Below are 26,988 nucleotides of genomic sequence, written 5' to 3' on the forward strand. Positions count from 1 at the left end.
CGCGCCGCTTGGCGACGTCGGCGCCCCGCGCCCAGCCGCAGTACGGCCGCCATGGCGTCGCCCTTCAGCGGGGTGCTGCAGCTGACAGACCTGGATGACTTCATCGGACCGTCTCAGGTGGGGCGGCCCGGGTCGGTGGCGGCCGTGCCTGGCGGGGGGTGGGGGAGGACTCCCCTCCGCTCGGTTTCTTTCCCTGAAAAACGAGATCGGAACCCAGACTCCCCGCCCGCGTCCCCCCGGGCCTCTGGCGCTCGGGCTAGCTTCCTACCGATGGGGACCCGAGGCCAGGGATGGAGGCGCCCCGAGCCGGGTTCCTGTGCCGCGAGGCGAGGCGAGGCCAGGTCACCAGCCCGCAGCGCCCAATAGGACAAGTAGTTTCGGGTCATCACGCCGTCCTCGGCGCGACCGGGGGACGGGAGTGCCGAGCGGGCAGCAGGAAGCGGGAGGGAGCCGGGCAGTGGCGGGCTCAGGACCGAGGCCGGACGAACCTGTCCGCTTACTCTGGTAGACGGGGGCGGGGAATGATCCCATCTCAGTTTGGAAGGCAGGGGAGTAGGTCCCTTGGAATCACCTACCGTGACGGGGGGGGGGGGGGGGGGGGGCGGGGCGGTGGTCGTCCTAGGTGCTGGTTTGGGGAGGAAGACCGAGCTTGCCCCTAAAGGGGACAGGTCAGGTACACTTGGAAGCGGGAGGCGGCCTTCTCCGGTGTAGCTGCCTATCAACTGCACCAGCTGCGCAGGACACACAGGGGTGGGAGGGGGAGGGCATGGGGCTGGTCACAGCTCCGAGGTCAGGGATGAGCTTGTACAGGGCCCCCCCCCCCCCCCACCAGGGCTTTCTGGGGCTGATCATCTCTGGGAAGGGAATGGCCAGAGAGACTCTGTAGTGACAGCGAGAAAGGGCAAGAACTCGAAGTTGAAGAGAAAAAGAACATTTCACTGGGCAAGCCGGGGACTCCAAGTGTTCCTGGAGCGATGCAGAAATGGTGATTCCTGGGCGTCCTCTTGGTAGCCAGGGTAACACTGCCTCTCCATGTGTGGCCACGCCTTCGGTTTGTGCTGAACAGAGTAAAGGTCAGGGCTGGTGGTGTCCGCAGGCACGTTAGTGTGTAGGCCCAGCCAAGGCCGCCTTCCCCTGACTGAGCTGCAGAGTAGGCCTCAGTGCTGGCAGGGGTTAGAACGTGTGCCCCTGTGCAAGCAGGGTGACAGCTGTATTGCCATGACTGCTGCTGTGGCAGGAAGAGAGTCGGGAAGCACCCCTGTCCCATGTGGTGGTGCCCCTCCTCTTCGGTAACCTCCACACACTCGGGCCCCCACTTGGGGTCTCTTCCTGGTACAGGATTGCATCAAGCCCATGAAGGTGGATAAGAGGTCGGGAAGCGGTGTGGCCAAGATCCACATCGAAGACGATGGCAGTTACTTCCAGGTCACTCAGGTAAGTTCCAGCCCAGATGGTCAAACACCTGTTTTTGCTGCTCCGTCCAGTCACAGGTACGGAGATCATGGGACCTTTCGCTGTCATCAGAGTGGTCAGATTCACTGTCGTCACGGCTGGGAGGGCAGAGATGGTGCCTGGGGTGGCGGTGGAGGGGCACAGAGGCAGAACATGGAGCTGCGGGGGGAGCTCTTTTTGCAGATGGTGGTTCCTGTCTTCCCTTCCCTCTCTCCCCCCTCTGTGAGTTCTAATTCTGTAAGATTTTCCAGTTAAGGACCCCCTGGGCGGCTCAGTTGGTTAAGCGTCTGACACTCTCTTTTTATTTTTTTATGTTTATTTTTGAGAGAGAGAGCGAACTTGAGAAGGGGAGGGGCAGAGAGAGAAGGAGACACAGAATCTGAAGCAAGCTCCAGGCTCTTAACTGTCAGCACGGAGCCTGATGAGGGGCTTGAACCCACAAACCGTGAGGTCCTGACCTGAGCCAAAGTTGGACACTTCACAGACTGAGCCACCCAGGCGCCCCAACCAATATTTAATTTTTAAAAATTCAGTGGCACACAAAGCCAGCCTCCCACCACATTGGTTGTCGGTGTTGTGAGCCAGAGAATAAAGGCTTCCTTCAGGTTCCATTATGCTGAGTGCTCGTGTCCTTGCGTAGAGGCCCTCTGAGTCCCGAGTGCTTGTGCCTTCCAGGATGGAGGGACCCGGAAGCTGGAGAAGGCCAAGATCTCGCTGGATGACTGCCTGGCATGCAGTGGCTGTGTCACCTCGGCAGAGACCGTGCTCATCACTCAGCAAAGCCACGAGGAGCTGCGGAAGGTTATAGATGCCAATAAGGTAAGTGGTGGGCGTCTTTGAGACTTTTTTAAGCTGACGTCAGCCCCAGTGTCCTTTGCTCTCGCTGCCAAGGGCAGCCCATCTGGTGCCTCCTGCCTCTTGTAGGTCTCGTCGGCAGGATGCCCGTGAATTGCTGGTCAGGATTTCACACCGGGGTGTGGGGCCCTGCGTGTACGTGGAAGCGACCCGCCCTGCCGGAGGCAGCACGCACTCCCCCCAGCGCTGGCCCCCTGGGAGTCTGTAAAACACAGCGAGTGAGCATGTGTCCTCTGCTTTGCAGACGGCGGCCCCCGGTCAGCAGAAGCTGGTTGTCGTGTCCGTCTCGCCCCAGTCCAGGGCATCGCTGGCCGCACAGTTCGGGCTGAACCCTACAGACACCGCCAGGAAGCTGACTGCATTCTTTAAGAAAATCGGTAGGCAGCAGACCTCGCGTGTGTGTTGAGCTCAGCGTGTGCGGGGTCCAGCGAGGGGCTCCTCCGGCCTCTGACTCACTGAACTCAAACGCACCAGAAACTGTTCTGAGTTGACTTCAGTACGAAGTTTGGGTTTGACAAATGAGAGCTGAGCCTTTTAAGAGGCAGCCATCTGAATCGTGGCTGTCCTCCTCCAGTCTGGAATTCCTGGAATTCTCTGGAATTTGCTCCCTCTTGTATTGTTTTTAAACTATCACCCTCGAGGCCCGTTTCCCTGGTCCCCTGTCACGCTCTGGCTCCCAAAGACTTTGGTCGATCTCTGTGAGCCAGGAGCAGGCCTGGGATGACATGGGGCGGGCACAAGAGGTGTGGCCTGGCCCGGACAGCCACTGTGCAGACAACTGAAGCGCCCCTGGAAAGTGGCGTCCCCGCTCCCAGGGGCGTGATCGGGGCCTTGCGATGTAGCCACGCTTCGTGGCAGTGAGGCGGGTGCTTGTGTTGCAGGGGTGCACTACGTGTTCGATACCTCCTTCTCGAGGAACTTCAGTCTCCTTGAGAGCCAGCGAGAGTTTGTGCAGAGATTCCGAGGACAGGCCGGCTCCCAGCAGGCCTTGCCTGTGCTCGCGTCCGCCTGCCCAGGTGTGTTCACGCTGCGGGACACGGGGGACAGGAACGCTGGGCGGGGCCACACGAGGCTTCTGCCACAATGGCCGCCTCGGCAGAAGGAGCTGCCCTGAGAGCCACCTGGGGTCACCAAGTTCCCCAAGACTCTGATCCCACAGATGCTAGAAGCACACGGCAGTGACAGCAGAGTAGGGACATTCTTTAACGGGACCAAAACTCCCCATACAAGCCGGTGCACCCCAGAAGGTCATGCCACTCCCTGCCCAGCTGCTCAGACACCCCGTTTGTTCCCCGTGTCGGCCTCAGGCTGGATCTGCTACGCGGAGAAGACGCACGGAAGCTTCCTCATCCCCTACCTCAGCACTGTTCGGTCCCCACAGCAGGTCATGGGCTCCCTGGTCAAGGACTTCTTTGCCCAGCAGCAGGTAACAAAAATATTCCAGCTGTGAACGATTCACTGCCATTGTTCTCAAAGATGAGCCAAGACCTCCGATGTGCACACGGCTGCATGAGGAATCTCGGTCCCATCCTGGCCGCTGGCCGCCTGTGTCCCAGGCCGCGCCTGTGATGTCACCCCCCACCTTATCCTGCGGGCTCCTTTACTATCAGGTCGGGCAGCGACGTCACAGTTCCACATTTCCCTGCAGCATTTGACCCCGGACAGCATCTACCATGTGACGGTCATGCCCTGCTATGACAAAAAGCTGGAAGCTTCCAGACCAGACTTTTTCAGCCAGGACTACCAGACTCGTGACGTGGATTGTGTTGTCACCACAGGTGTGGGTCCCACGTAGTGGTATTGCCCGGGTCCTGCCCGCAGGCTCTGGCTGCAGCTGCCAGCCCCTATGCATGAGGCAGCCGGTGGCCCTCCCCTGGGTGCCAGATCAGACCTCACGGCTGTTCCATTGTCTTGGGGGACGTGTGGCCAAAGGGCCGGGTGTTTGCTCTAAAACAGTCTGCATGAAGAGACGGGTGGGGATTCTCGTCATCCACTCTGACTCACATGGGCCAGTCACCCCATTTTTGAGTTGAGCAGCCTCACAGTCTCCCAAGTGCTTAAAATACAGAAAAGAAAATGCTCAGGAACCCAGACAGTGGGGGGGGGGATGGGGGGGCCTCCCTGCATGAACACATGCCCGCCCCTCTCCACCTCATGGGGAGCCACGACCGCACCGCGGCAGGTCCAGGGATGGGTATGTCCACCCCCCGCCACGCTGCTGGGAGGGTGGAGGGAGGGCTGCAGGTCTGGGGAGCTGGCTGGCTCTTCTGAGGGTCCTCAGAAGTGGCGTCCTTCCTCGCCTCAGTGGCCAGGTTGGCCCTCCACCCATAAGCCAGGAGGTGGACATCTGGGTCTCTGGAGCTAAGGTACAGGTTGCCAGGGATGCAGATGACGCGGGTTTCCTCAGCGTTCTGTTTTGATTGAGATCTCAGTTGAAGCGCCCCTGTGCTGGGGTCTTATTGTAGGAGAAGTCTTCAAGCTGCTGGAAGAAGAAGGGGTCTCACTCTCGGAACTGGAGCCAGCCCCCCTGGACAGTCTGTAAGTCACCACCCACTGCAGCAGAGGGGAGAACGTGAATCCAGCGTCGGGGAGCTCGACGTGTGGGTTGGGGGGTTGCAGGCGCGCTGGCAAGCAGCAGCAGTGAGGGCGTGGGGGTAGACGGTCCCCAGATGGACCTCAGCTCTGCGTCCCCTCCCTTCCTCTTCTCCACCGTGACTTCCTCCTAGCCAGGTCCGCCTCCGCCCTGTCGCCGGTCTCAGTGCACACAGAGGTGGTCAAGTTCATGACATGGCCAACGGACAGTGCACTGATGGTCATCAGAGCTGTCCCAAACTTGACACCCGTCTGAGCTCCCCAAATAGGTGACTCAACAGAGGAACGATTTCTCCCACCTGAGCTTCCTCTTGACACGCAGACAGAGGCCCTGGGGGTTCTGGACTCCTCTCCCATCTAGCAAGCAGCTCCCTCACAGGGGAGAGACAAAAGGTCACCCGAAAGCTCCCGCTGCCACCGAGGCCATGCTCTGCTCCCCAGGTGCAGCAGTGTGTCTGCCCAGGAGCCCAGCAGCCATCGGGGCGGGGGCTCAGGGGGCTACCTGGAGCACGTGTTCCAGCACGCAGCCCGGGAGCTCTTTGGAATCCACGTGGACGAGATCACCTACAGACCCCTGAGGTCGGTGGGAAGGGCTGGAGCATGGGGACAGGGCGGCAGGCTGGGGTGGGGGAAGACCCAGGGCACCAGCCCTCCTCTCCCGCTCACGTGAACCGGCCTCCCCACCCAGCGGTCCGCGTCCCTGCCCACACCACAGGGGGTGAGAGCCCCAAGGGTGGCGCGCCTGGCACAGGGTGTGTCCCGACACGATGCTCCCTTCCACGGAGGGAGGGCCGGGGGCTTTGTGCGACCTCGCCACGCCTCACGGCCATTCTTGGGAGGGAGGATCAGGACACTGAGGCCCCCTGCCTAACGGCGGAAGCGAGCTTTCTACCCTGTCCTTCCATCCCTGTCCTCCCCGTCCCTCACCGAGGAGCCGGTTAGGGGGCAGAGGTGCCTGCAGGGGCGGGTACCGAGGGAACCTGGCCTGTGCTCCCCCCAGGAACAAGGACTTCCAGGAGGTAACCCTGGAGAAGGAGGGCCAAATCGTGCTGCACTTTGCCGCGGCCTATGGCTTCCGCAACATCCAGAACCTGGTGCAGAAGCTCAAGCGAGGGCGCTGCCCGTACCATTATGTGGAGGTCATGGCCTGCCCCGCAGGTAGCTGGGGTGGGGCCCGCTTCTCCCAGAGGGCACGGGGGCCCTTTCCAGGACCAGGGCTGCGGGCAGTGTCTCACCAGGGCAGGAGGGGTGGAGGCGGAGCCCGGGGGTCAGGAGGCTCAGGAGGGCCGGTGTTGGGAAGGGGTCGTGCTGTGCTTCCCAAGCCCCTTCCCCCACTCCCCGGTATAGGCATCCTCCCTGTCACCGTGCGCTCACCTGTCTTGCTCTGCTACAGGCTGCTTGAACGGCGGAGGCCAGCTCAAGGCCCCCAACACGCCCGGCAAGGAGCTTCTCCAGCGCGTGGAGACGCTGTATAGCATGGTCAGGACAGAGGCGCCGGAGGATGCACCCGGCATCCAGGAGCTGTACAGGTGCTGGCTGCAGGGCGAGGGCTCGGAGCGTGCTGGCCGCCTGCTGCACACAAGCTACCACGCGGTGGAGAAGGCCAGCTCCAGCCTCGGCATCAGGTGGTAGGAGGCCTCCTCGCCAGCCTTCTAGGCCCGCCACAGCCCGCACCCGCACTCCCGGGAAGGTCGTGTCCCGAGACCCCGGGGACCACCCCCAAAACGCGGACGTCAGCTGTGGGGATGTGCCGGAGCCCATACAGAAACGAGCCTCAGGACCCATAGCCAGGACAGGTGTGCTCGTCCTGACTGCCCACTGCAGGAGGTCAGATGGTCCACAAGGTCCCAGAACCTCCCCACAGGCCCAGCTCTGCGAGCAGGGTGCTGGCCACTCCTGCCTTGTGGCCCAAGCGTGTGAGGGTTTCAGCCGGTCCCGTGGGCTGCACAAGGCAGAACAAAAGTAGGAGCCAGGCTCCCACCGAAGCCAGGCTGTGAAGGACAGTGATGGGCTGCGCCTGCCGGGCCGGTCAAACTTGGAGCCCAGCGTGAGGAACCCTACCGCGCTGGACGGCGTAGAATGCTGGCAGGAGAAGGGCGCCCAGCCTGCGACACCCCCTGCTGGGGTGCAGCACCTGCCCCGCCTGGGACTGGGCACTGATGATGCCAGGCATGGCCTCTGGGACCTGACAGCTTGCGTTCTCTGGGCAGAATTCCAGATGGGAAGCAGGCTCTGTGAGAGAGACCGCTGAGACTGGGCACGAAGTCCCTTCTCCACTTACAGGAGTGGGGGAGAGGACGGATCAGGCTGAGCCCACAGGCCTTTCCTTACCAAGTTCCAAGTCTAATAAAGGGATCTCTCTCCCGATGGTTTCTCTCCGAGAGCATCCACCAGCATCAAAAAAGTCTTTCAAAGCTTTATTCAAAGTTCAAAAGCCCCGTGCACCCCACTAGGCTGCTTCCCAAACACCCAGGTCTCAGGGCTCACATGCACCCCAGAGAGGGGCCTCATATGTCCCCTGCCAGGGTGCCTACCCTCCAAAGCCAGCCAGCCAGCTGGGTGGGGCCATGGAAGGTTCCAGACGCAACCCTCCTGTGGGCTCAATGTGCCGAGGGTTGAAGGAGAAGAGATGTGCTGCCGGGCCGCACGGTGGGTCCACCTGGGGCTCACTTCTGTTGGGGTGTGCTCAGGGCCCCCACTGCAGTGCCAGGAGAGCCCGGGCCTGCGGCTGCAGGGGCTCAGCTGCCCGCTCGAAGCTTGCCCGCTCCCTGCAGAGTGCCTCCAGGACCTCGGCCGGGGCCGCCTTCCCCGTGAACTTGCACACAGGCTCTTCTCTGCGGGGAGAGGGGGCGCCGTGGGGACTCTCCCTGGGGACACTGCCGGGTGGGTGCTGGCAGAGGACACTTAGTGAGCAGCCTCTCCCTGGTGCAAGTCAGCCCAATAACCAGTTCCCTGGCACCTCCTGCAGAGCCCAAGTGGCTGTCGAGTCGGGCTCAAGGCCAGCAGGCCGGCCCTCAGGCAGCCTGCTCGGTGGGACAGCCCCTGGAGTGGGCACAGGGCCCCCACAAGAAGGCCTGGGATGCCGACCAGTACTCACGCCACCCTTAGGAAGGGGTTGTAGAGGAGCTCCTCGCCCAGGGTGGATGGCACTGTGGGCATGTCGTCCTCATCCCTTTTCTGGAATGACCACAGGCCCTTGTCACAGCCTTGTCTCAAGAGCCCCAGACAACTCTGCTCCACTCAGCCCCGCCCCTTCCTGGGGGCAGGAGCAGAAGAAGGGCTGCCTCGCCCCATCTAGTACTTGAGGGCAGCCACCCTTGGGTCAGTTCTGCCAGCTGCCCAGCCCCTTGTCCGAGGCCACCAATCCCTCCCCTCACCAATAGGAGCCTCAGTCAGCAGGATACTCAAGGCTAAGCCAGGTCTGATCACTCCAGGCCAGTCATGCCTGACTCCCCCTGCAGTGCCCCTCCTCCGTCCCAATCTTCATCCACCCTCCAAACCTCGCCATTCAGAGGAGTGGCCGCACCTTGGCCCATGACAGCTTGGCCCTCACGTGGTCATTGCCGGGCTCCACTTTCTGTGCAAACTCAAGGTTGCCCAGCGTGTGCTCGTGGCCACAGAACACCTTCTGGAGAAAGGAGGCACTCAGAGGGTGCACAGTGCTGCCACAGGCAGTGATGGGGGAAGGCGCTCACCGGGGCTGGCCTGGACCCTCCCTGGACCCCAGAACCCCAGGCCTGATCTGCCTGGACTCCTTGGCTAAGGTTCACTCTGTATCTCTGGCACAAGGCAGGTACAGAGTGTGGAGGTTGTGCAGGGACTCTGGACCCTGCAGGAAGGCAAGGGATGCCAGCTCACCGTCTCGGGGGGCAGCGTACCCAGGGTCTCGACCAAGCTCTGATACATTTGCTGAGCTGTGCTCTCCAGGCGCAAGCCACAGCCACCCACCGACAGCGCATCCCCTGGGGAGGAGAGCAGGTCAGGGAAGGTGGGGCGGGGTCAGAGGGAGGTGGGGCTGGTGGGGTAGGGCGACCAGTACCCGAGAACACAGCCGGCGGATCAGGACAGTCCTCTTCCCATAGGAAGTAGCTCATGTGGCCGGAGGTGTGGCCCGGCGTCAGGAGACAGCGCACATGGATGGCCCCAAACTGCCGCAGAGGGGCAAGCGGCTGGTGACGCGGGAGGGCCCGCGGCGCCATTCCCACCCCCCACCCCGCCCCCGGACCGGCCCTCACCTGCAGCTCCTCGCCGTGCACCAGCCTGCGGGTCAGTGCGCAGATGCGCTCGTCCGCGCCCAGCACGGCCAGCCCCGGCCGCAGCCGCGCCAGCTCCGCGTTACCCCGCGCATGGTCCCTGCGGACGGGGCGGAAGCAGGATCAGAGGCGGGTCGGAGTGGGGCAGGGGCGATGCCCTCGCGCCTCGGCCCGCCCCGACCGCGCTCACCAGTGGTGGTGGGTGGTCAGCACAGTGGTCAGTGACACCCCCTCCCGGCCCACGATCTCCAGCAGCTGAAAGGGATGGGAATTAGGGAGATTCGGCCGGGCCAGGTGGCCGCCCCCCACCCACGCTAGGGCGCCAGGTGTGATGTACACAGACTGCCGGGCAGGCCAGGAACGGGTAGGGGTAGGGGAGACCCAGCAGACGATATCTGAGCGCCCCGTGCGTACAGAACAGTTAGGCACCAGGGAACGGGGAAAACGGAGGTGACGTGGTCCTAACTTGAGGGCAGACTCCAGATTAGAGAATAGGGGAAAGGCCTGCTCCAACCAGGGTGGTCGGGGCGGTGGGGGGACCCTCGGGGGCCAAGTTGCCTAGGCCCGCCGCGGCGCTCCCCGCCGCCCACAGGTTGCCCTCACCCTCTTGGGCACGGCCACGTCCACGGCCACAGCCTCCCGCGTGTGCTCCTCGATGACCAGGTACATGTAGTTATCCTCGAGCACAGGGATGACCTTGACCTTCATGGTCGCAAAGTCCAGGCACCCCGCGTCTTCTCCTAGAGAGGCCCCCCGCTTCTGAGCCCCTTCCCCTGGGCGGGGGCTTCCCTCAAAGCAGGGCTGGGCGAGGGAGGGGTCGGCTCCACACACACTTCGGGGGCCAGAAAGGGAGCCCGCCCCCTGCTCCGTGGACTTCCCGGAGGACCGGTGCGGAAGCCAACGCCCCAAGCTCAGGCGGTCCGGCCAAGTGCGGAGGCCAGCCCCCAGCGACGCCAACGCCGCCGCCGCCCGCTGCGCAGGCCCCGCCCCCCGCCGCCGGCCCGGTCCCCGCGACCGCACCGCCCGCTCCACGCTCAGGCCACTCCCCTCGCGACGATACGACCTCCCCAGCCCCGCCCCACTCACCCCGCCTTCCCCTTGAGCCACGCCTTCCCGTGCCGCTCAGCGCTCTGCCTAAGCCACGCCCCTCGTCGAGGCCCCGCCCCTCTCCAGGCCCGCCCCGCCCCTCAGGCCCCCCTCCCGTCACGGCGCGACACGGGTCCCGAAATGTTCCCCTTACCCGCAAGGGCTGCGCCCGCCCCCCGACTGCGCGGACCGCTTGAGAGACAGCGGGACAGAGATGGGCCCAGGGCACTATCCTCAGGGCCCGAGCGGAGCGCGGCGCTCCGCCTGGCCGCCGCCACCGGCCCGCGCCCCGGCGCAGGGAACAAGCGTGCGCAGGCGGGGGCGCGCGCGTGCCCGGTGGGGGCCGCACGCACGTTCGGCCCCGCCACGCGGGGCGCTGCGGCGCGTCCTCCGCGAAGCCTTCCCGGCTCGGGAGCCGAGCCATTCCTCTTGAGACCCCCAGGCCTTAACTGGAATGTCTGCGTCCCCTTCCCTCAGGCTGGTGGTGAGAGAATCTGCAGTTTGTTCGCCTGCCCATCCCAGCGTCCGACCAGAAACAGCAGGCACACAGGGGGCGCCTGCTGAGTGTGTGAACCCCCACGGTAGAGCAGGGCACTCTGCGAGAGGAAAACGGTAACAGCAGCGGTCACTCTGTCTCACACCTTCCCAGGCTGGGCGCTCTCATGCACTCCTGGTTCCATCTGCGCCCAGGATAAATGCAGCGGTGCCGGTCTGCATTTCGGAGAGGAGAAAACGGAAACCAAAAAGGACGGACCATGGAATGAGCTGAGAGAGTCCCCCTCCCCACCTCCTCAGCCACCACCGAACTTCCCCTTCCCGACTGCCCTCGTGGGTGGGGCCCTCAGAGACCGGGGACCAGCAGGAGACCAACAGAGGCCTTAGCAACGCCCCAAGCCTCTGTGTTGCAGCAACAGGCCAGTAGGCAAGGTGGCACTGCACTTGGGCCAGACTTCCTTTTGCTTATGGAGCATGCAGCAGCCCCAGGCCCCAGGCCAGAGCCCCCACCCTGGGCCACTGAGAATGTGAGTCCTTCAAGGACACTCCTGCTTCTGTCATGGGGTCAGGGTGCCTCCCCATCACCTCAGAGGCCAGGAAGGGTGCCATGTCCTGGATTTGATCCTGGCCATGGGAGAAACTGCCTAGTTCACTCAGGCTGTGGGGGCGGTGTGTGTGTGTGTGTGTGTGTGTGTGTGTGTGTGTGTGTGTGTGTGTGTGTGTGTGTAGGAGATATTAGGGAGGAAGCGTGCATGGCTGGTGGCTCCATGGGAGTGGAGGCCACAGCCCAGGCCTGAGACCCACCTGGGGGGTGCGGGTGGGCGGTTCCTCCCCAGGTTCTGCGGCAGGCCGAGGACTGGACAACCAGCCTCAAGACAGAGCTTCCCTCAGATCTACAACTGAGTGAGGAGCAGCGGCTGCAGGTTGGTGTGGGGCCCTGGGGTGCTAGCAAGGAGGGTCCCACAGACCCCACCTCTTACTCTGGCCACCCACAGATCTCCAAGGAGTTGGTTGACCTGCAGATCACAACGCATCACTTGCGGGAGCAACACGAGGCTGAACTCTTCGAGCTGAAGAGTGAGGTGGGTGCCGATGTGTGCCCACATGTGCCCTGAACACACAGGAGGAGGGTGCATACCGAGGACCAGTGCTGGGAGGGGTCCAGGGGCACCCCATGTGATTGTACACACTCACGGAGTGCCTGTGTCTCCACCTCTCCCGCGTGTGCTCTGGTGCCCTGCATGGGTCCAGACGATGTTGACCTGCCCCGGGTGTCCTGGCAGGCGGGCGCACCTGCTCACCCTGGCCACCCTGCAGGTCCTGCGGCTGGAGAGCCGGGTGCTGGAGCTGGAGCTGCATGGAGATTGTGCAGCCCCGGCAGAGGCTGACCTGGGGCGCCGCCAGAAGCCGGCACAGGGGCTTGGGCACAAGGCCCGGGAGCAGGTACACTCCATCCACCACAGACCCCAGGTCACCCTAAGTGCATGGAGGGCCTGGCTGGGTGGATTGGGCGGCGGGGAGCCAAACAGGGGTGCACAGGGGCGCAGTGAGGTTGGGACCGGCTCTCCTGTACAGGCACAGCCTGAGGACTTCTTGACCCCTAAGACCGAACAACAGAAGCTGGGGAACAGTGTGAGCGTGCAGCTCCCTAGCCTGGGAATTAGTGCAGATCTGTCCCAGCCCAGGGTGCGGCTGGGCAATGCCAGGGACCCAGAGCTTGGGGTCTCATTCAGCCAGCCCTTGTGTACCCGGCAGCTACAGGGAGAATGGCAGCGAGTGCTGGAGCAGCACAGGGCCCAGAAGCAGGCGCTGGAGACCCGCGTGTGAGTGGCTGCCTCACCCGGGATGGGGAGGATCCGGGAGGGCACCTGGCGCAGATCGGCTGTTCCCAAGAGGCAGAGGGAGGCCCCGCCCTGAGCCCAGCTGAGCTTGACGCCCACGTCTACAGGGCAGATCTGGCTCGGCGGCTGCAGGGAGCCCGAGAGGAGGCCAAGATAGCTGGGCAGCGACTGGCCACACAAGCCATGGTGAGGCCCAGCCCTATCCCCTGACATCTGGTAGACGGGTGTCCTACAACGTCAGCAAAGGGCCACCTCGTGGAGCGTAGGTTTAAGGCTGCCTCCACCCGCAGGTATTGTCTGCCTGCCAGGGCCAGCTCCGCCAGGTTGAGGCGGAGAACGCCCAGCTGCAGCTGCAGCTCAAGAAGCTGAACCAAGAGTATGCCGTCCAGCTGCAGCGATGTGCCCAAGCCGTGGCCGTGAGCACCACCTGGGGGTGGCCCTGTGCTGGGTGGGAGGCTTCGGGTCCCGCGGAGCCCAAGCCTGGCCCGAGTGCGCTGGGCTGCTTCCCGGACACCCCGTGGGCCCGGCCTGCCGCACGGCCCAATCTGCTCCACAGAGGGAACCGTGGGAGGAAGTGTGGGCCCAACCAAGCCCCGCCCTTGTCAGCCCTGGCCCCACCCCCACCCCCAGCCCCGCCCAATCTCCTCCAGGAGTCTGCAAAGCACACCGGCCAGGTGCCCGAAGCCGCAGCCCTTAGGACGTTCCTGGAGACCACTCTGGAGGACATCCGGGCAGCACACCGCAACCGTGAACAGCAGTTGGCCCGGGCTGCTCGCGCCTACCGCAAGCGCCTGGCAGATCTGAGCCGTAGACATGAGGAGCTGCTGGCCAACCACAGGTGGGCCCGTCCCTGAGACGGGCACCTGGGGGTGGGGTGGCCCTGTGTGACCCGGCATGTGGCTTAGTGTGCAGCAGGTGCCGGCGGACCCCAGTGGGGCACCCTGGACCCCCAAGGCTACCTTTGATGCAGCCACCTCAGACCTGGAGCCCCTGCCTCTGCACCTGGTCACCGAACTCAGTCACCTACCAGAGAACCAGGCCAAGCTGGAGACCAAGCTTTGGAAGCTCCAGGCCCAGGTGGGCTCTTCCTGCTGCCCTACACTGGCCTTGGAGCTCAGAGCCCCAGAAGAAACCCCAGCCCCAGGACAGGCTCAGCAAAGGTCCAAACCTTGAGTAGCCTGCCTTACTGAGCTGACAGAGAGTTCCTACCACACAGCCTTTCCAGTCCAATGGGCTCATGACGCTGCTCTTGTTCCTACAGAAGGGACCCAGTGGAGCCTCCCAGGGGAGCACATCAGAGCCACAGTGAGTACCCTGGGGTGGGTGTTGGGGAGATCTGCGGGGAGAGCATTCATTTATTCCCCCAACTCTAACTGCGGGGTGGGAGAACAGGGAGGCCCATCTGTGTCCTTGGGTCTCGGTCTATATGGGGGGCATCAACAATCACAGAAAGCCAACTGCCTGGGGTGAAGGGGGTACCTGACAGGAGAGGGGCTAACCGTGACTAGAAGGATCAGGGAGAGACCCTGAGGAAGGGACATTTCAGCAAGACCCAGAGGACGGAAGGATGAAGAGGTGTGGTGGGATGGCCAGCAGAGGCCCTGGCCCCAGGACGGGATAGGGGTGGGCCGCCTGGTGACTTTCACAGCCCTTGCCTCTAGATCTCCGTGTGTCTGACTACAGTGGGCAGGGACTGTGTCAGCGCAACTCCGAGTTTCGAGAAGCAGACCCCTAGAATGGGGAAAGTCTTCCATCAACATCCATACAGCACTGGGGTCACTATTTTACCTCGTGACTTAGGCCTGAGTCCCTGTACAGGGAAGGCTGTCCTCCTGTACAGATGGCTCAAAGGCCCAAGTGGGGCCCAAAGTGGACAGGTGGGCCCATGCAGTCCTGCACTGGCTCCCAGCAGGCAAATCAGGAATCTAGGTGCCCCAATTTGAGCATGATCATTGGTCAACACCTGGCCTGATGCTGGCCCTCACACATGCCCCTCCCTCTCTCCTCCCAGGGGCCAGGAACCTGCCTCCTGGGCCCAGATCCACCAGAAGCTCCGGGACTTCTCCCGTGGCACCCAGGTAGTGGGCAAGGCCTGGCTGGGGACCCCCTCCTCACACTCTGTCCTGCCTCAGAGCTTCTGCCCTCCCCATGCCAGGCAGAGCTGGAACGTGAGCGGGCAAAGCTACTAGTCCGGGCCACGATGGCTGAGGAGCAACTTTCTGAGCTACAGGACTATGTGGACCAGCACTTAGGCAGGTGGGCTGGGAGTGAACTGAGGGCCTCAGCTCCAGGCAAGAGAGTCACGGCTTGTGCACAGCCAGGCAGGTGACTAAGCCTGACTCCTTCGAGCAGGTACAAACAAGAGATCCTGAGGCTGAGGAAGCTAATGGGTGCAGAGGATGTCTGCAAAGTGGGGGCCACCCCTCCAGTCAAGCCCCAGCACTCCAAGACCCACAGCCGCTAGCCAGCTGTCAAATGCACTCAGCAGAACTCTTCGCAGCCGGCATGGAACCCTCCTCACAGCACCCCCTTGCCGGCAGAGGTCATGCCACCCAACCCTCCACCTAACAAGAGTCAGTACGTAGTCCAGAGTCTTTATTGTGTCCAAGTGGTCAGCCAACCTGAGAACGGGGGGCTCCAGGGACTGAGGCAGAACTGGGTTCCGGGGAAGCCTGACCGTTTGGCCCACCACTATGGACATCATAGGCCCAGACACGGTCCAGACCCTCCCCCATCACAGCCACAGGCTGCCAAGTGGGGAGGGGGAAGCGCCCCGACACCACTCGGGCCCCTGCGGGCAACTCTGCCTGCAGCTTGTCTTCCAGCAGGGGGAGCTGTGGGAGAGAGAGCAGGAGGGAGGACAGGGTGGGCAGGATTGAATACAACTGCCCCTGCCCAGCTCCTCCAGGCCCAACCCCTCCACTGAGGGTGGCCCGGGCCTCCCCTGGGGCTAGCAAACCCCAGACCTACCACGCTAGGGGCCAGGAACACAGACACGTTGTGGCAGTCCCTCAGGCTCACCTGCAAGAAGAGGTCACCCCAGCAGGGAGCGGGGCCCCAGCCGAGGAAGAGGTCTGGTGAGCTTGGGGTAACTGTGGCTTCCAAGTCCTGGCCCCAGCCCACGCGGGTGCAGGCAGGGGAACCTGGGGTTGTCAGCAGGGTGGCCAACCCAGAGCTGGAAGTGTGGAGACCAGGCGTGGGGGCCCCTGGGGGTCCGGGACTCCCTGGGTTACCTTCCAGAGGTCCTCACGGAGGTAGCAAACACTGCCGGCACAGCCTGCTCTCCACGCGTGCAGCCGGGCCAGCCCCACTAGCCACGGGTTCAGCTCGTAGCCCACAGCCGGGCGGAGACCGCACTTATGAGCAGCCAGCACCTGTGGGCACACGCAACTGTGGGTCCAGAAGGTGGGGAGGTGCGCTGGCGAGAGGGGGAGACAAGGACACCCCCCCGCATCCCACTCCTTACAATCCTGCCGTCGCCAGAGCCCAGGTCCACCGTCTTTCCAGGACGGCCTCGCAATAGCGACAACACGTGCTCCACCTGCCGCTCACTTGCACCGACATAGGGCACCTGGGCAAGGAGGCAAGCGGGGCTGGGTCCCCAAACCTGATCCCACGTTGGGGGGGGGGGGGGGCGGTGAGACGCGCAGAGCTTGCCTCCTGAGCTTTCAAGGTCCCCACCCGCGGCCCGCCAGGGAGAGGCAGCGCCTCCCACTCACTGCGGGTTCGGCTCCGCCCCCGGACCCCGCCCCCAGCCATGGCCCCGCCCCACACCTGCAGCCGCAGCGGCACGCGGCGGAAGCCAGGCTGCAGCAGCAGCGCCCACGCGATGTAGGCGGCCAGGCCTGAGCCCGCCGCCGCCTGCAGCAGCTCCAGCGCGCCCAGCCGCCGCTCGCGCAGCTCCGACAGCGCCTCGCCCGGGTCGTCCTGCTCCATGGCGGCGGGACGCGCGCCCCAGGGTCGCCCCGCCCGAAGGCCCCTCCCGGGCTCGGGTCGGACACCCTCACACGCGAGCCGGAAGCCGGAGGGGGCCCTCCTCCCCGCCCCCTACTGGAAGTGGCGGGGAGCCGGAAGTGCGGGGGGGGGAGCGCCGGAAGCGGCCTTCCACTCGCTTTCCGCCGCGGCCCGGGGCCCTTCCCGCGCGTTCCGGGTCCTACTGGGACGTCTGCGGCCGCCAGCCGCACCGGCCCAGCCGGCGCACGCAGGGGTCCCCTGGGAAGGGCACGGCAGGCGTGGCCGGAGCCGGGGGCGGGGGGCGGCCGTGGAGCTTGGCGGGAAGGGAGCCCCGGGGTGTGGGGCGGCCCGAGCCGCAAGGCTGTCTCAGAGAGACTGGTGGAGGTCCCCGCCCACCGCGACACCCGAAGGCCAGCCAAGCCCGGGGGCGGGCTCAGGGAGGACACCCTCCCGGGCCCTTCCCACAGCTGAAGGCAATTAGCCCGAGTGGACAGGACGGGGAGGGTGCGGCGGAAGTTGGGAGTTCAGCTGAGAGGTAGGGTTGACCGGGAGATCTAGCTGACCCGAGAAGGCACGTGTTGGCTGTGAGTGTGGTCGGACGGGGGCCGGATATGAGGGGTCGAGCGACTGGCAGCCGGCCCAGCCACGGGAGTGGAAGAAAGAGCCCCAAGAGCTAGGCAGACCACCTTCCTTCTCCAAAAACGCAAAAAAAAAAAAAAAAAATGAGTTCCCGGAGGTGATCTGGCAAAGCCTGGGGGTGGGAGAAACAAATAGGGGGACAGAGCCCTGGGTCAGGTGGCAGAGCCAGAACCTCCTCATCCCACCTTGAGGCTGGGTGAGATGTCTCGTGAATGTTAGGGGCTTTCATGTACACAGGTCATGGCCTGGCTACTTGGACATCCGCGACCCTGGTCCGGAGCCTCAGCATCAGACAATATAAACATGCCCAAGACCCCTGCCCCCACCTTCAGGTACACATCGCCTCACATGCCTGCCTGTACTTGTCCCCAACTGGCCCCAGTCCTGAAAGACAGGCGCCTGTGGGTGGCAGGAAACTCCAGTGCCATGCTCCCAAGAAATGAGCACTGGGGAGGAGGGTCGGCCCCACGTGGCTCACAGGATCCTGTCTCCTGTGGGACTGTCACTGGGCCCTCCCCAGAAAGAAAGTTTGTGCACTGGGCTCTAGGCAGTTGGGGGGGAGGGGTGCTTACACAGTACCCCACCCTTGTGTGTTTTGTTCCTTGTTTTATTCCTAGGGTAGCACCTGGCACCTAGAAGGCACTCAATAAAAGCTGTTGACTGAATGAATGCACGTAACCAGACTCCTCAGTGCACACACCCCACAACTCTCATGTTTACTCAGGTGCTCTGCTCCTCAGCAGTCGGGCACGTACCTGTGTGAATGCACATGCCCAGAGGTGCCCCACAGGCCAGCTCCCTTAGCCCACAGCCCCCACATACATGCTCACCCACACCGTTTCCCCTTGCCCCCGCCCCCCAGGGCAGGCATGAAGCCCCTGGCCCAAGACTTTGGGGCATGACCTGGAGCACCCCGGGCCTCCTTTAGCCCTGTTAGCCATACCCACTTCTGCCCTTTCTGCACCTTATGAAAAGAATACTAGTTGCAAAGTTAGCACTTTGCGGAGGGGGTGTGCATGGGAGGCTCAGGCACTTCCTGGGACAGGTGCGTAGAGACCAGTGTCCAACCAAGGGCTCAGCCCAGAGCAGCCGCCCTACGTTTTTGTGGACAGGTGGTCTGGGAGGCAGTCCACAGTGACCCCTGGGTGTGGCCAGGGGCGTCCTTCCCATGAAAGGCTGTGGGGAACTGACCACAAAATCAGGACAGATACCAAGGGTAAGGATAGCCTTGGAGAGGAAGCCGTCCTTGGGGCCTGGACAAAGCAGAAACCTCCCAGCAGAGGAGGAGGATCAGGAGAGTACACCCATCTCTTCCTCCTCTGGTCTTTGCCGAGATGCTCTTCGGTGAGGGGAAGAGTCCAGGGGAAAGGTCCAGGCTGGAGATCAAAACACAGGGTCATCAGCACACTGATGGTTTTTAAAGCCACGAGGCTGCTCCAGCTCTCCGATGAGTGAATATCAAGGGACAGGAGAGGTCTACTGCGTGACCCTGAGCACTCCATGGTTGAGAGTTTGGGGAGAAGGGAGCGGCAGTGAGCCTCAGGAGGGCAGGTGGCTGCAAACCCCTGGGAACCCGCCTCCCCTACCCACAACTGTCAGCCAAATCTGGAGGAAGGAGCCCTGTATCTGGGCCCTGCACAGACCGGCCGGCCTCTCTTTTAGTCTCAGCTCCTGCCTGAAAGATGAGGCGGCCCCCGGCCTCCATGCCCACCGTCAGCTCCTTCCCCACTGCAGACTGGCGGATGAGGATGGGAAGCTGTTTCTGGGGCTCAGCCTGTGAGTCCAGGTGCCCCACCCCCACCCTGAGCTTTGGCTTCCTCAGGAACGCGTGGGGTTGGAGTGAGCAGAGTCAGCCAGTCCCGGTTCAGAAGCCCTCGCGTGCACCCCCGCCCCAGGGGCATTCAGCCTCCGCACAGGGCTTTGTCCCAAACTGCCCTGGCCTTTTATGTGACTGAGGCTGAAGAGGAAGGCGGAGGCAGCAACAATGGGGCCAGTGGCGGGAAACGGTCCTTAGAGACCCCATTGTATCACCCTGCCCTCCAGAAACGCTGCCCGACCCTGCAGGGGAGACCCCGCTCCCGTGAGGATGAGCCATTTCCGGATGCTACGCACGTCTCAGGGCCCTCAGGACAGAGGGGGCCGTTCTTCCCCGAGGATCGAGGATCGGACGTGGCCAGGATGACTCTGCTGGGCTCCCAGCGGACCACAGAGGGAAGTCTGGCATCCTGCCAGATTGCACCGCCTTCCCTCACAGGCTAGGAGTGCTGTCTTCCTGCCTGTCCCCCAGGAAAGGACCCCTCCCACCTCAGACCTGGGGAGTTACAGCCCTTTTTCCGCTTGCATTCTCACTTACGGAAGAACCTGGCCTCGAAGGTAGGAGCAGCAGAGCTGAGGATCACGTGGGAGGAAGGGTCCCTGCTTCCCCCCAACCCAAGCAGCAGCTCGCCTTCAAGGCACGGGCACGGGCCACTCTCCCACTCACTAGCTGGGTGGCCTTAGACAAGGCATCACTGCCCAGAGCCTCAGTGTCCCACTCCGAAGCAGAAATCGGAGCAGTGGGGCTGGGGGGGGCTTAGATGGCCCAGGCTCAGGCATGGGACACTCCATCTACGCTGGCTAATGACATCGGTGTTCTTATTGGTTATGGCTATCACCTCAGAAGCAGCTGGGACCCTGAGGAGGCTGTCCCTCCCCACCCACCCTCTCCCAGCCCCTCCCCAGTGCCCTGCTCCCGGCCGCTCAGTCCAGTGCCACCTCACAGGGGTGGAGGTGGTCGGCGTGGGCAGCCGCATAGGCACGGCTGAATTCCTGGAAGCGGGGTGCACAGCCCAGCCAGGCCTCACCAAAGCGGCTCCAGCCCATGAAGAGGAAGGCGCCGGGGCCAGGACGGACGCCGCAGCGCAGCGGGGTGTGAATGGAGGCCTGGCCCCCGGACTCCCCGACCCGGAACAGCGGCAGCGTCTGTCGGAGGACACGGGCAGCTGCCACTGTGATAACAGATTCCTGCAGCTCTGTGTTGTGGGCAACCCCGCGGATGGTTCCGTTGATCACTGCGAGGAGACATGCTGCCAGTGGCTTGCAGGGCAGGGCAGGGCAGACCCCAGCCCCCACCCCCCTGCGGTGGGGACACTCACCAAAGTCACTGGTGCACGCAGTCAGCAGGAGCTCGGCATCGCTGCAGGGCCTGCAGACACCTGGCATGAAGGGGGGATCCCGACTGTAGGTCCTGCCCTCTCCTGGACCCCCCTAGGCGTCCCCCCAGCTAGAGGCAGGAGGGAGAGGGCAGGCCGCCAGACCCTCCCCTCACGGCCTGATGGCAACGGGGGACCTGAGGGAGCAGACGGGCACACACATCTTGAAGACACGCTGTATTCGGGGTGACACTTGCACGCTCGTGCAGGCACAGACGTGGGCCTAGGGGCCGTGCCCAGTGCGCGGGCACAGGGACTCGCCGACCTGCAGGGGGTGGCTGGGGGCACACTCCCATACACCCATCTTACATATGCACACCAGCACGAGGGAACCCTGCGGCCCCCAGAGCTGCCTCCCGCCGCCCAAAGACACCAGCCCAACCTGGTGGGAGACAGGAGGGACTTTGGAGTAGTTGGCCTGGGGCCAGGGTGCAGAACAGAAAGATCCCCTGTGGGGTCAGGCTTCAAGTTCTAAGAGAGTAAAGAGCTGGGCCTGGTGCCCTGCCGGGGGGGGGGGGGGGGGGGGGGCAAGGCAGCGTCTCCATGGTGACCAGGCACACACTGGACTTTTTGTTGTACTAGACTGGGGGAGGGGAGGGAGGTCACTGCCGGGCCAGGGAGCCCTGGACAGCTTTGGCTGGAGGCTTTGATTCTGTCCCTCCGTCTTCCCCTCCCCCAACCCCTCAGGGACCAGGAGTCCCCGCGGCCTCCCCTTTCCCCCATTCTGCCCAGTGCTAGCTCTTTCCCTAGGCTGAATCATGAGGGATTGCCCGCCCCCTTTCCAGACCCTCCGACCTGTCCTCGCTAGCTGTGTGGCCTCTGACAACCCATTTCTCTCTCATGCCTGTTGCTCTCCCTGTACAGTGGGGACGACAGGCCCACCCCCCACCCAGCTCATCACTCACCATCGGCACCAAGACCGTGGGCCTGTGGAGGCAGCTCTGGGTACCTGTCCTCGTGCGTTTCGAAGCGGAAGGAAGCCACGCGGCGGCTGATGTCTGGGTGCGGGGTGGCCTGCAGGAAGAGGGCCCGGCGCTCACGGGGACCCCAGCGCACGCACCGGCCCCCCGCCGGGCCCAAACCCTCGGCCAGCAGCAGCTCCAGGGCGCCGCCCGCCCGCTCCGCGAAGACTTGGGCGCCTGCGAAGGACCGCGCGGGCCGCAGGCAGGCGATGCCCGAGCGCGTGCCGGAGCCGGCCAGGGTCAGGCGCAGCGCCCCGGCCGGGTACAGCCACTGGATCACGCCCTCCGAGCAGGCCAGGGACAGCTGCCCCACGCTGCCCGGCTCCTGGGTCAGGCCGCTGGGGACAGGACGGGAGGCGCTGAGGCAGGCGGCCCGCGTCCCCACCCGGCACGGCCCGCTCGCCCTGCACCCTCCCCCGCAGCCAGCGGCAGCTGTGTTCACTTTGTTCTCCGGACCCCGGGGGCGCGGCCTTGGGGCGGTCGTACCTGCCGCTCCAGCTGCAGCCGTCCCCCGAGTAGCCGGCGTGGGTGGCGGTGGCCAGGAGGCCCCAGCAGAGCGCGCAAAGCAGAGCAGGGGGCGGCATGGCGCGGGCGGGCGGGCGGGGCGGCGGCGGGAGCCCCTGGGTCGCCAGCCGGCCCCGCGCACCCCTCCGCCCGCGCCGCACGGCAGCGGGGCAGTCCCGCCGGGTCCCGGGCGGCCGGGAGGCGGCGGGCCGGGCGCAGCCAATCGCGGCGCGGCCCAGGAACTTTCCACCAATCGCAGCGGCGCTCGCAGGGACGGGAGGCCGAGCCTCGGCCGGGGAGGTGCGGAGGACCGAGCTCGGGGCTCTGTGTGCCGTGTGTCCCCAGCTCGGGACCCCCGACCCCGGCCTCGCCGTGTGCGCCCATGTCCTGGAGCCCCGGCCGGGATAGGGGTGGGAAAGGCGCCCACTGGAGCCTCGGGGCGGGGGCGGGTGGTGGGGTGCTGTGGGGCGTGGGGGGAGGGGAGGAGGAAGGGCGGCTCATCTCGGTGACCCTTTCCAAGAGAGGGCCCTGGGCTTCCAGCTCCCATCGTGCCCCGACCTGGCCCTGCTGATTTGTCCCAAGAGGTGGCCACAGAACCCCCCAAGGATGAGGAGCCCGATGCTAGGCATGTGGGCACCACGGAAAACCAGGAGCCAAAGGACAGCCCTGAGCCCCAGAATCAGGAGGTCCAGACAAACTGAAATGGGGCTAAAACCAAACACCCCAGGGTGCGTGTGGAGGCTGTGTGTGGGGAGGGCGGGGAGCCCAGAGATTTCCTGGGAGCAAGGACTTCCTCTGCGTAGAGGGGATGGGCAACAGATGGCCAGGTAGGGCCTGGAGAGGATTGCAGGCATGGGGGGAGGGGGGAAGCAGACTGCCCTGGCAAAGGCCCAGAGCTGGGTGAAACCCCTGAGTCAGATCACAGAGGCTCTAGGCACAAAGCCAGGAGTCCAACCGCGTACTCCAACCCTTGGGGTCACTGAGAGCTTTTAACCAGGGTCTGCAGGTAACAATATAGGCTCTCTGCCATCTGTGGATGTGAACCCTCCACACCACTGCCCCCCACTCAGCCCTCCAGCTACTCCTGAGCCTGAAGGGCATGGCTGGCACATGAGGGAGGTGGTCCCAAGGAGAAAGGGGACACACCCCAGGGCACAACAGGCCCCTGGCTCCAGGCAAGGTGGAGTGAAAACCAACTATCGCAACAGCCAAAAGGCAGAAGGAACCTAAGTGTTTACAGACACAGGAGAGGATAAACAAAATGTCCATCCAACAGTGGACTGTGATTCCACCTTAGAAAGGAAGGAGGGGCACCTGGGTGGCTCAGTCGGTTTAGCCCCAACTTGGGCTCAGGTCATGGTCTCGTACATAGTTCATGAGTTCCAGCCTCAGACTCTAGGCTGACAGATCAGAGCCTGGAGCCTGTTTCACATTCTGTGTCTCCCTCTCTCTCTGCCCCTTCCCTGCTCATGCTGTGTCTCTCTCTGTCTCAGAAATAAATAAACATTAAAAAATAAAAATTAAAAAAATGGTCAAGGGAGCAAATTTTACTCAGTTAAAAATGAAAGAGGTAGACAGGGCCCGTGCCGGGAACATAGAAGGCAAAAGAGGTTCCAGTAGGAGGAGGGGAGAGGGCACCCCGGACAACACCACAGCTGCTGCGGCCCAGGCGCCCACGCCCACCTCCCACCTTCTGACCAGTCTCTAGGGCCCGTGTCCAGCCGCGGTCTCTGAGGCACGTAGTGGGCTCCGGGCGCCCTCTGGTGGCAGCGTGAGGAGTCAGCTGCAGACTCACCCCTGCCAGCCTAGAGCCCCTGTCTCTGACTCCCCACTGCCAGCTCTCCCCCAGAGAATGAGTCAATGTCCTGCGGGTGTCCGTGGCCAGCGGCCTGGCCCTGAGCCGTCTCCTCATCACCAGGATTCCCCCGTGCAGACCTCTTACCGTCGCCCAGTGGGTAATCCCGACTCTCTCCCTCAGAAAACCTGCACAGGGGCAACCTGTCTTCACAGCTGCTGCCCTCCCACCAGCAAAGTACCTTGCTGTCGTTAGCCATCAAAGATCTGCTTCCCGTAGGATAAGGAGTCCATCAGGCCATGCCTGCCCTCGATCACTGAGTGCAGTGACCAGAAACACTGCAGGTGTTCAGTAAATACATGAGCAGTGAGTGGCTGCACCAATGAGTGAACAGAGGGCTGAATGAGTGAATGAAAGACATCTCAGACCCCAGTGTCTGTGCTCACACGCCCCCAGCTCCAGGACCTTCAGGGCCCTGACCCTCTCAAGGGGCCTCTCTCCATCCCCACCCATACCCTAGTTCTTCGCAGGGGGTGCAGCTGAGGCTGGACAAGGAGGGGCATCCACACGGAGCCCTGTACTCAAGCAGGGGGTCGGCCCCCGAGGACAACAGATGCCTGACAGGAAGCCCCAGCCCTGGGGGCACAGGCAAGGAACCCTCATGACCAAGGCAGGGGCTGAGCTGGTCGAAGACCTGGGGGAGCGGCAGGTCCGAGAAACAGGGGGAATGCCTCAAGGACAGTGTGGAGCCCAGGACAGACCTGGAACCAGGAAGGTGGCGAGTTGGAGGAGGCAGGTCCAGTCCCGGGCCCATCAGGTACCGAAGGGCCTGCACTTGGCCTGGAGGGGACAGTGAACAGGGCCCCAGAGTAAGAAAGCCCAGACAGAGAGGTCAAGTTATTTCACTCGCACAAGACTCGCCTGGGCTCTCATTTCAGCAAAAGTGGGGGAGAAGGAGAGGTGAGGCCCGAGCAGAGGCCAGCCCTGCCTGAGTCCCCAGCTGGACCTGTGGTCATCCAGACCCTTGCAGCTAGGCCCACCTGGATGTGTTGCCCCTCTGGGGTGGGGCTAGGGGCTGGGGACAGCAGAGACAGTTCCCAAACTGAATGCCAGGGGGTGCCAGGAGCCTACCAGAACCCGGACCCCCCAGTGATGTGCTCTGATGGTATCCACCATGAGCACTGGCCTGGATTGCCCCTACCCAGCTTGACCCAGGGTCTCCCAAGGTGCTGGAGTGACCAGCCTGCCCAGAGACCCCATCAGGGAAATGGTCGTATCTGCTGACTCTTCTGGCTCCCCTTTGCCAGCACCCCATTTCCCTGACCCTCACCCCCAGGAGAATCTGGCCTTGCCCACCTATGGATGCTGCATCTGGAGACCCTCGACAGCAAGGTTCCTGTCATGGGGGGGGTTTCTTCCCCTTGACAAGAAATCCACCCCCCCCCCCCACACACACACCTTGTATCTTCTGGAGGAGCCAAAAATGCAGCTGCAGATTGACTTGCAGCTGAGCTAAAAATAACTGCCAGGCTCCAGCCAGGGCCCAGGAAAATATCTCATTGCTAGGAGACGACCGTTACTGGGAGACCGCCATTGCTAGGCGACAGGGTTGCCGTGGTGACAGCTGGGCCCTGAGTCATGCTCAGCCCTGTTGCTCCGCCCCTCTGCCCCTGGCAGTCGGCTGGGTCCCAAGAGGAGGAAAGGCTGGGAGCAGAAGGCAGCAAAGGGGCCCACCCCCTGATGCCCACAGCCACCATGGCCACACCAGGCTTTGAGGTTCTCACTCCTGTGGGCGCCCATTCCAGCACTGGAGTGGTGAGGACGGCAGAACACACAACTCTGCCCCACACGGCCCCTCCCCGGGTGCTGGGGCACGGGAGGGAGGGTGGGGACGGAGGCGGAAAGTGTGACCCATGGCTCCATAGCAGGAAGCTTCAGAGCCTGCCGAATTACAATCGGGCATGGGGCTCTCACAGCCTGGGCTGTGCTAGCTGCCGTGCTGACCTTCAGGGCACCCCCTTGGACCCCACACCTATTTCCCAGGAGGGGAAATATTTGCCTGATCCCCCCCCCCCCACCACCACCACGGACGGGAGGATTTGGGCCAGGCAGGTGGCTCCAGGCCACATGTACCCAGAGCCCCCACAAGGAACTGCCTGAGGACCTTCTGTAAGGAACCCCAGGCCAGCCATGAGGAGTGACCGCATCGTGGGCAGCCCCAACCCCTGATGTGACCCTTCTCCCCGTCTCATAGAAAGGACTCAGGGTGGGATGCGCCAACAGCCTTCGCTCCTCACCCTCCCGGGACTAAACAACCGGAAACCTCCAGCAGCCTGGCCTGGGGAGACTCCTCTGTGCTCATGCACCAGCCCAAGGAGTGCTCCAGGGGAGGGAGTATTTTAGGTGATGTGCTGCTGTAGGTGAGAAGTGCTCCAGGTGAGGAGTGCTCCATGGGACGGGGTGTTCAGGTGAGGGGACACCATAGGGGAGCACTGTGGCCCTGGAGGAAGGCCAGTGTGGCCACAGCTCCAAGAGCAAGGGGCCAGGTATAGGGCACAGCTGGGGGCCGACGGTGCTGGAGACTCGGGGTTTCTTGGGCTGCAGCGGAGCAGACAGAGCCCTAGGAGGATGGGGCCGAATCCCCTGCACCACGGGGAGAACAGTGGCCGCCATCAGCCATGGAGGAGAGCAGCCGGCTGGCTGGACGGGGAGGGTGAAAGAGGTGGAGGAGGGAGCAGAACCCACTGGTATTCGGGAGGCAGGCTTGTACAACGGTATTTCACATCCCTCCGAATAAATGTTTTTCTTCACTCAGATCCTTCCAAGGCAGGGAGTCTTCTGAGGCCCCGCTGAGGGCGGAACTTGCTCTCTGCACGAGGTCCTGGCACCTCCTGGAAGCAGGAGGTAAAACCCTGTCCTCCAGGTCACGGTCACGCACCCTCCACACCGGGGCCCCCACGGGGTGGAGGATGAACTGGACTTGCACACCAGGGGCGACCGTGTGGGTGACAACACTCAGTCACCCCAGAGGTCTGCACGCGTCCTCTTCTGACTGCCCGTGCCAAGCTCCCTGCTTCGACCAGAATTAGCACAAAGGCAAGACCCTGATTCTTGAGCCCCTGCCACACGGGAAAGCGGCCGTCACCCCAGCCTCAGCAACCGGATCCAGGGCCCTGCACGCAGCGAAAGCAGCGCTCCAGCTCGCAAACAGCTAGGCTCCCCCCCTGCAGCTGCCCCCACCTCACAGCAGCCCCACTGGGTCCTGCTTCCCACCAAACGCTGCGAACACCAGCTGTTTTCATTTCCCTCTGCCTCTCCAGGGCCTTCCCTCTTGGCCTTAAGGCTCCTCCCCTAATATGAAGACCCCTC

At 63.5% G+C, this 26,988-nt stretch overlaps 5 protein-coding genes and 1 long non-coding RNA gene across 31 annotated transcripts; 2 read left to right on the plus strand and 4 right to left on the minus strand.

The window, feature by feature from the left end:
- On the plus strand, positions 1-7,266 carry CIAO3 (cytosolic iron-sulfur assembly component 3). Its single transcript, XM_060647989.3, has 11 exons — positions 1-117; positions 1,339-1,434; positions 2,128-2,271; positions 2,552-2,684; positions 3,189-3,323; positions 3,615-3,733; positions 3,956-4,085; positions 4,773-4,845; positions 5,341-5,478; positions 5,900-6,057; positions 6,293-7,266. Exons 1-11 carry the CDS (start codon positions 52-54, stop codon positions 6,529-6,531), a joined length of 1,431 nt encoding a protein of 476 aa, XP_060503972.2. The 5' UTR covers positions 1-51; the 3' UTR covers positions 6,532-7,266.
- Positions 4,079-6,358, minus strand: LOC145713310 (uncharacterized). 2 transcript variants are annotated; one of them, XR_014136376.1, is made up of 4 exons: positions 6,274-6,358; positions 5,402-5,492; positions 5,199-5,271; positions 4,079-4,786 (listed from the first exon to the last, which is right to left on the minus strand). It is a non-coding gene; the product is annotated as an uncharacterized LOC145713310 (long non-coding RNA). The 2 variants fall into 2 exon arrangements; XR_014136375.1 differs by lacking the exon at positions 4,079-4,786 and having other exon boundaries at positions 4,966-5,271.
- A 34-nt stretch (positions 7,267-7,300) lies between the features above and the next one.
- HAGHL (hydroxyacylglutathione hydrolase like) lies at positions 7,301-10,927 on the minus strand. Of its 16 annotated transcripts, none has more exons than XM_060647992.3 (9): positions 10,393-10,927; positions 9,756-9,830; positions 9,343-9,407; positions 9,135-9,252; positions 8,939-9,047; positions 8,758-8,861; positions 8,426-8,524; positions 7,997-8,076; positions 7,301-7,733 (listed from the first exon to the last, which is right to left on the minus strand). In XM_060647992.3, the coding sequence occupies exons 1-9, from the start codon at positions 10,660-10,662 to the stop codon at positions 7,586-7,588; spliced, it is 1,068 nt and encodes a 355-aa protein (XP_060503975.2). In that variant the 5' UTR covers positions 10,663-10,927; the 3' UTR covers positions 7,301-7,585. The 16 variants fall into 16 exon arrangements, 11 of the variants coding, with proteins under 11 accessions (XP_060503975.2, XP_060503974.2, XP_078296484.2 ...); XM_060647991.3 differs by having other exon boundaries at positions 8,426-8,527; XM_078440358.2 differs by lacking the exon at positions 8,939-9,047 and having other exon boundaries at positions 8,778-8,861.
- A 28-nt stretch (positions 10,928-10,955) lies between these two features.
- Positions 10,956-15,048, plus strand: CCDC78 (coiled-coil domain containing 78). Of its 9 annotated transcripts, XM_060647988.2 has the most exons (14): positions 10,969-11,260; positions 11,570-11,656; positions 11,729-11,815; positions 12,051-12,176; positions 12,309-12,365; positions 12,489-12,556; positions 12,682-12,760; positions 12,865-12,990; positions 13,225-13,412; positions 13,480-13,651; positions 13,791-13,879; positions 14,586-14,652; positions 14,730-14,830; positions 14,927-15,048. In XM_060647988.2, exons 1-14 carry the CDS (start codon positions 11,201-11,203, stop codon positions 15,036-15,038), a joined length of 1,419 nt encoding a protein of 472 aa, XP_060503971.1. In that variant the 5' UTR covers positions 10,969-11,200; the 3' UTR covers positions 15,039-15,048. The 9 variants fall into 9 exon arrangements, 8 of the variants coding, with proteins under 8 accessions (XP_078296477.1, XP_078296479.1, XP_078296478.1 ...); XM_078440353.2 differs by having other exon boundaries at positions 10,966-11,260; positions 12,865-13,412; XM_060647983.2 differs by having other exon boundaries at positions 10,967-11,260; positions 12,309-12,556.
- A 107-nt stretch (positions 15,049-15,155) lies between these two features.
- On the minus strand, positions 15,156-16,982 carry ANTKMT (adenine nucleotide translocase lysine methyltransferase). Of its 2 annotated transcripts, XM_060648002.3 has the most exons (5): positions 16,349-16,979; positions 16,041-16,145; positions 15,808-15,948; positions 15,545-15,595; positions 15,156-15,408 (listed from the first exon to the last, which is right to left on the minus strand). In XM_060648002.3, exons 1-5 carry the CDS (start codon positions 16,508-16,510, stop codon positions 15,187-15,189), a joined length of 681 nt encoding a protein of 226 aa, XP_060503985.1. In that variant the 5' UTR covers positions 16,511-16,979; the 3' UTR covers positions 15,156-15,186. The 2 variants fall into 2 exon arrangements, with proteins under 2 accessions (XP_060503985.1, XP_060503986.1); XM_060648003.3 differs by lacking the exon at positions 15,545-15,595 and having other exon boundaries at positions 16,349-16,982.
- A 778-nt stretch (positions 16,983-17,760) lies between these two features.
- On the minus strand, positions 17,761-22,009 carry METRN (meteorin, glial cell differentiation regulator). Its single transcript, XM_060648001.3, has 4 exons — positions 21,807-22,009; positions 21,264-21,658; positions 20,302-20,361; positions 17,761-20,217 (listed from the first exon to the last, which is right to left on the minus strand). Exons 1-4 carry the CDS (start codon positions 21,902-21,904, stop codon positions 19,907-19,909), a joined length of 864 nt encoding a protein of 287 aa, XP_060503984.1. The 5' UTR covers positions 21,905-22,009; the 3' UTR covers positions 17,761-19,906.
- Between the last annotated feature and the right edge of the window lie 4,979 nt (positions 22,010-26,988).

Source organism: Panthera onca, chromosome E3, assembly GCF_046562875.1.
Source record: "Panthera onca isolate mPanOnc1 chromosome E3, mPanOnc1 haplotype 2, whole genome shotgun sequence".
Classification (NCBI taxonomy): domain Eukaryota; kingdom Metazoa; phylum Chordata; class Mammalia; order Carnivora; family Felidae; genus Panthera; species Panthera onca.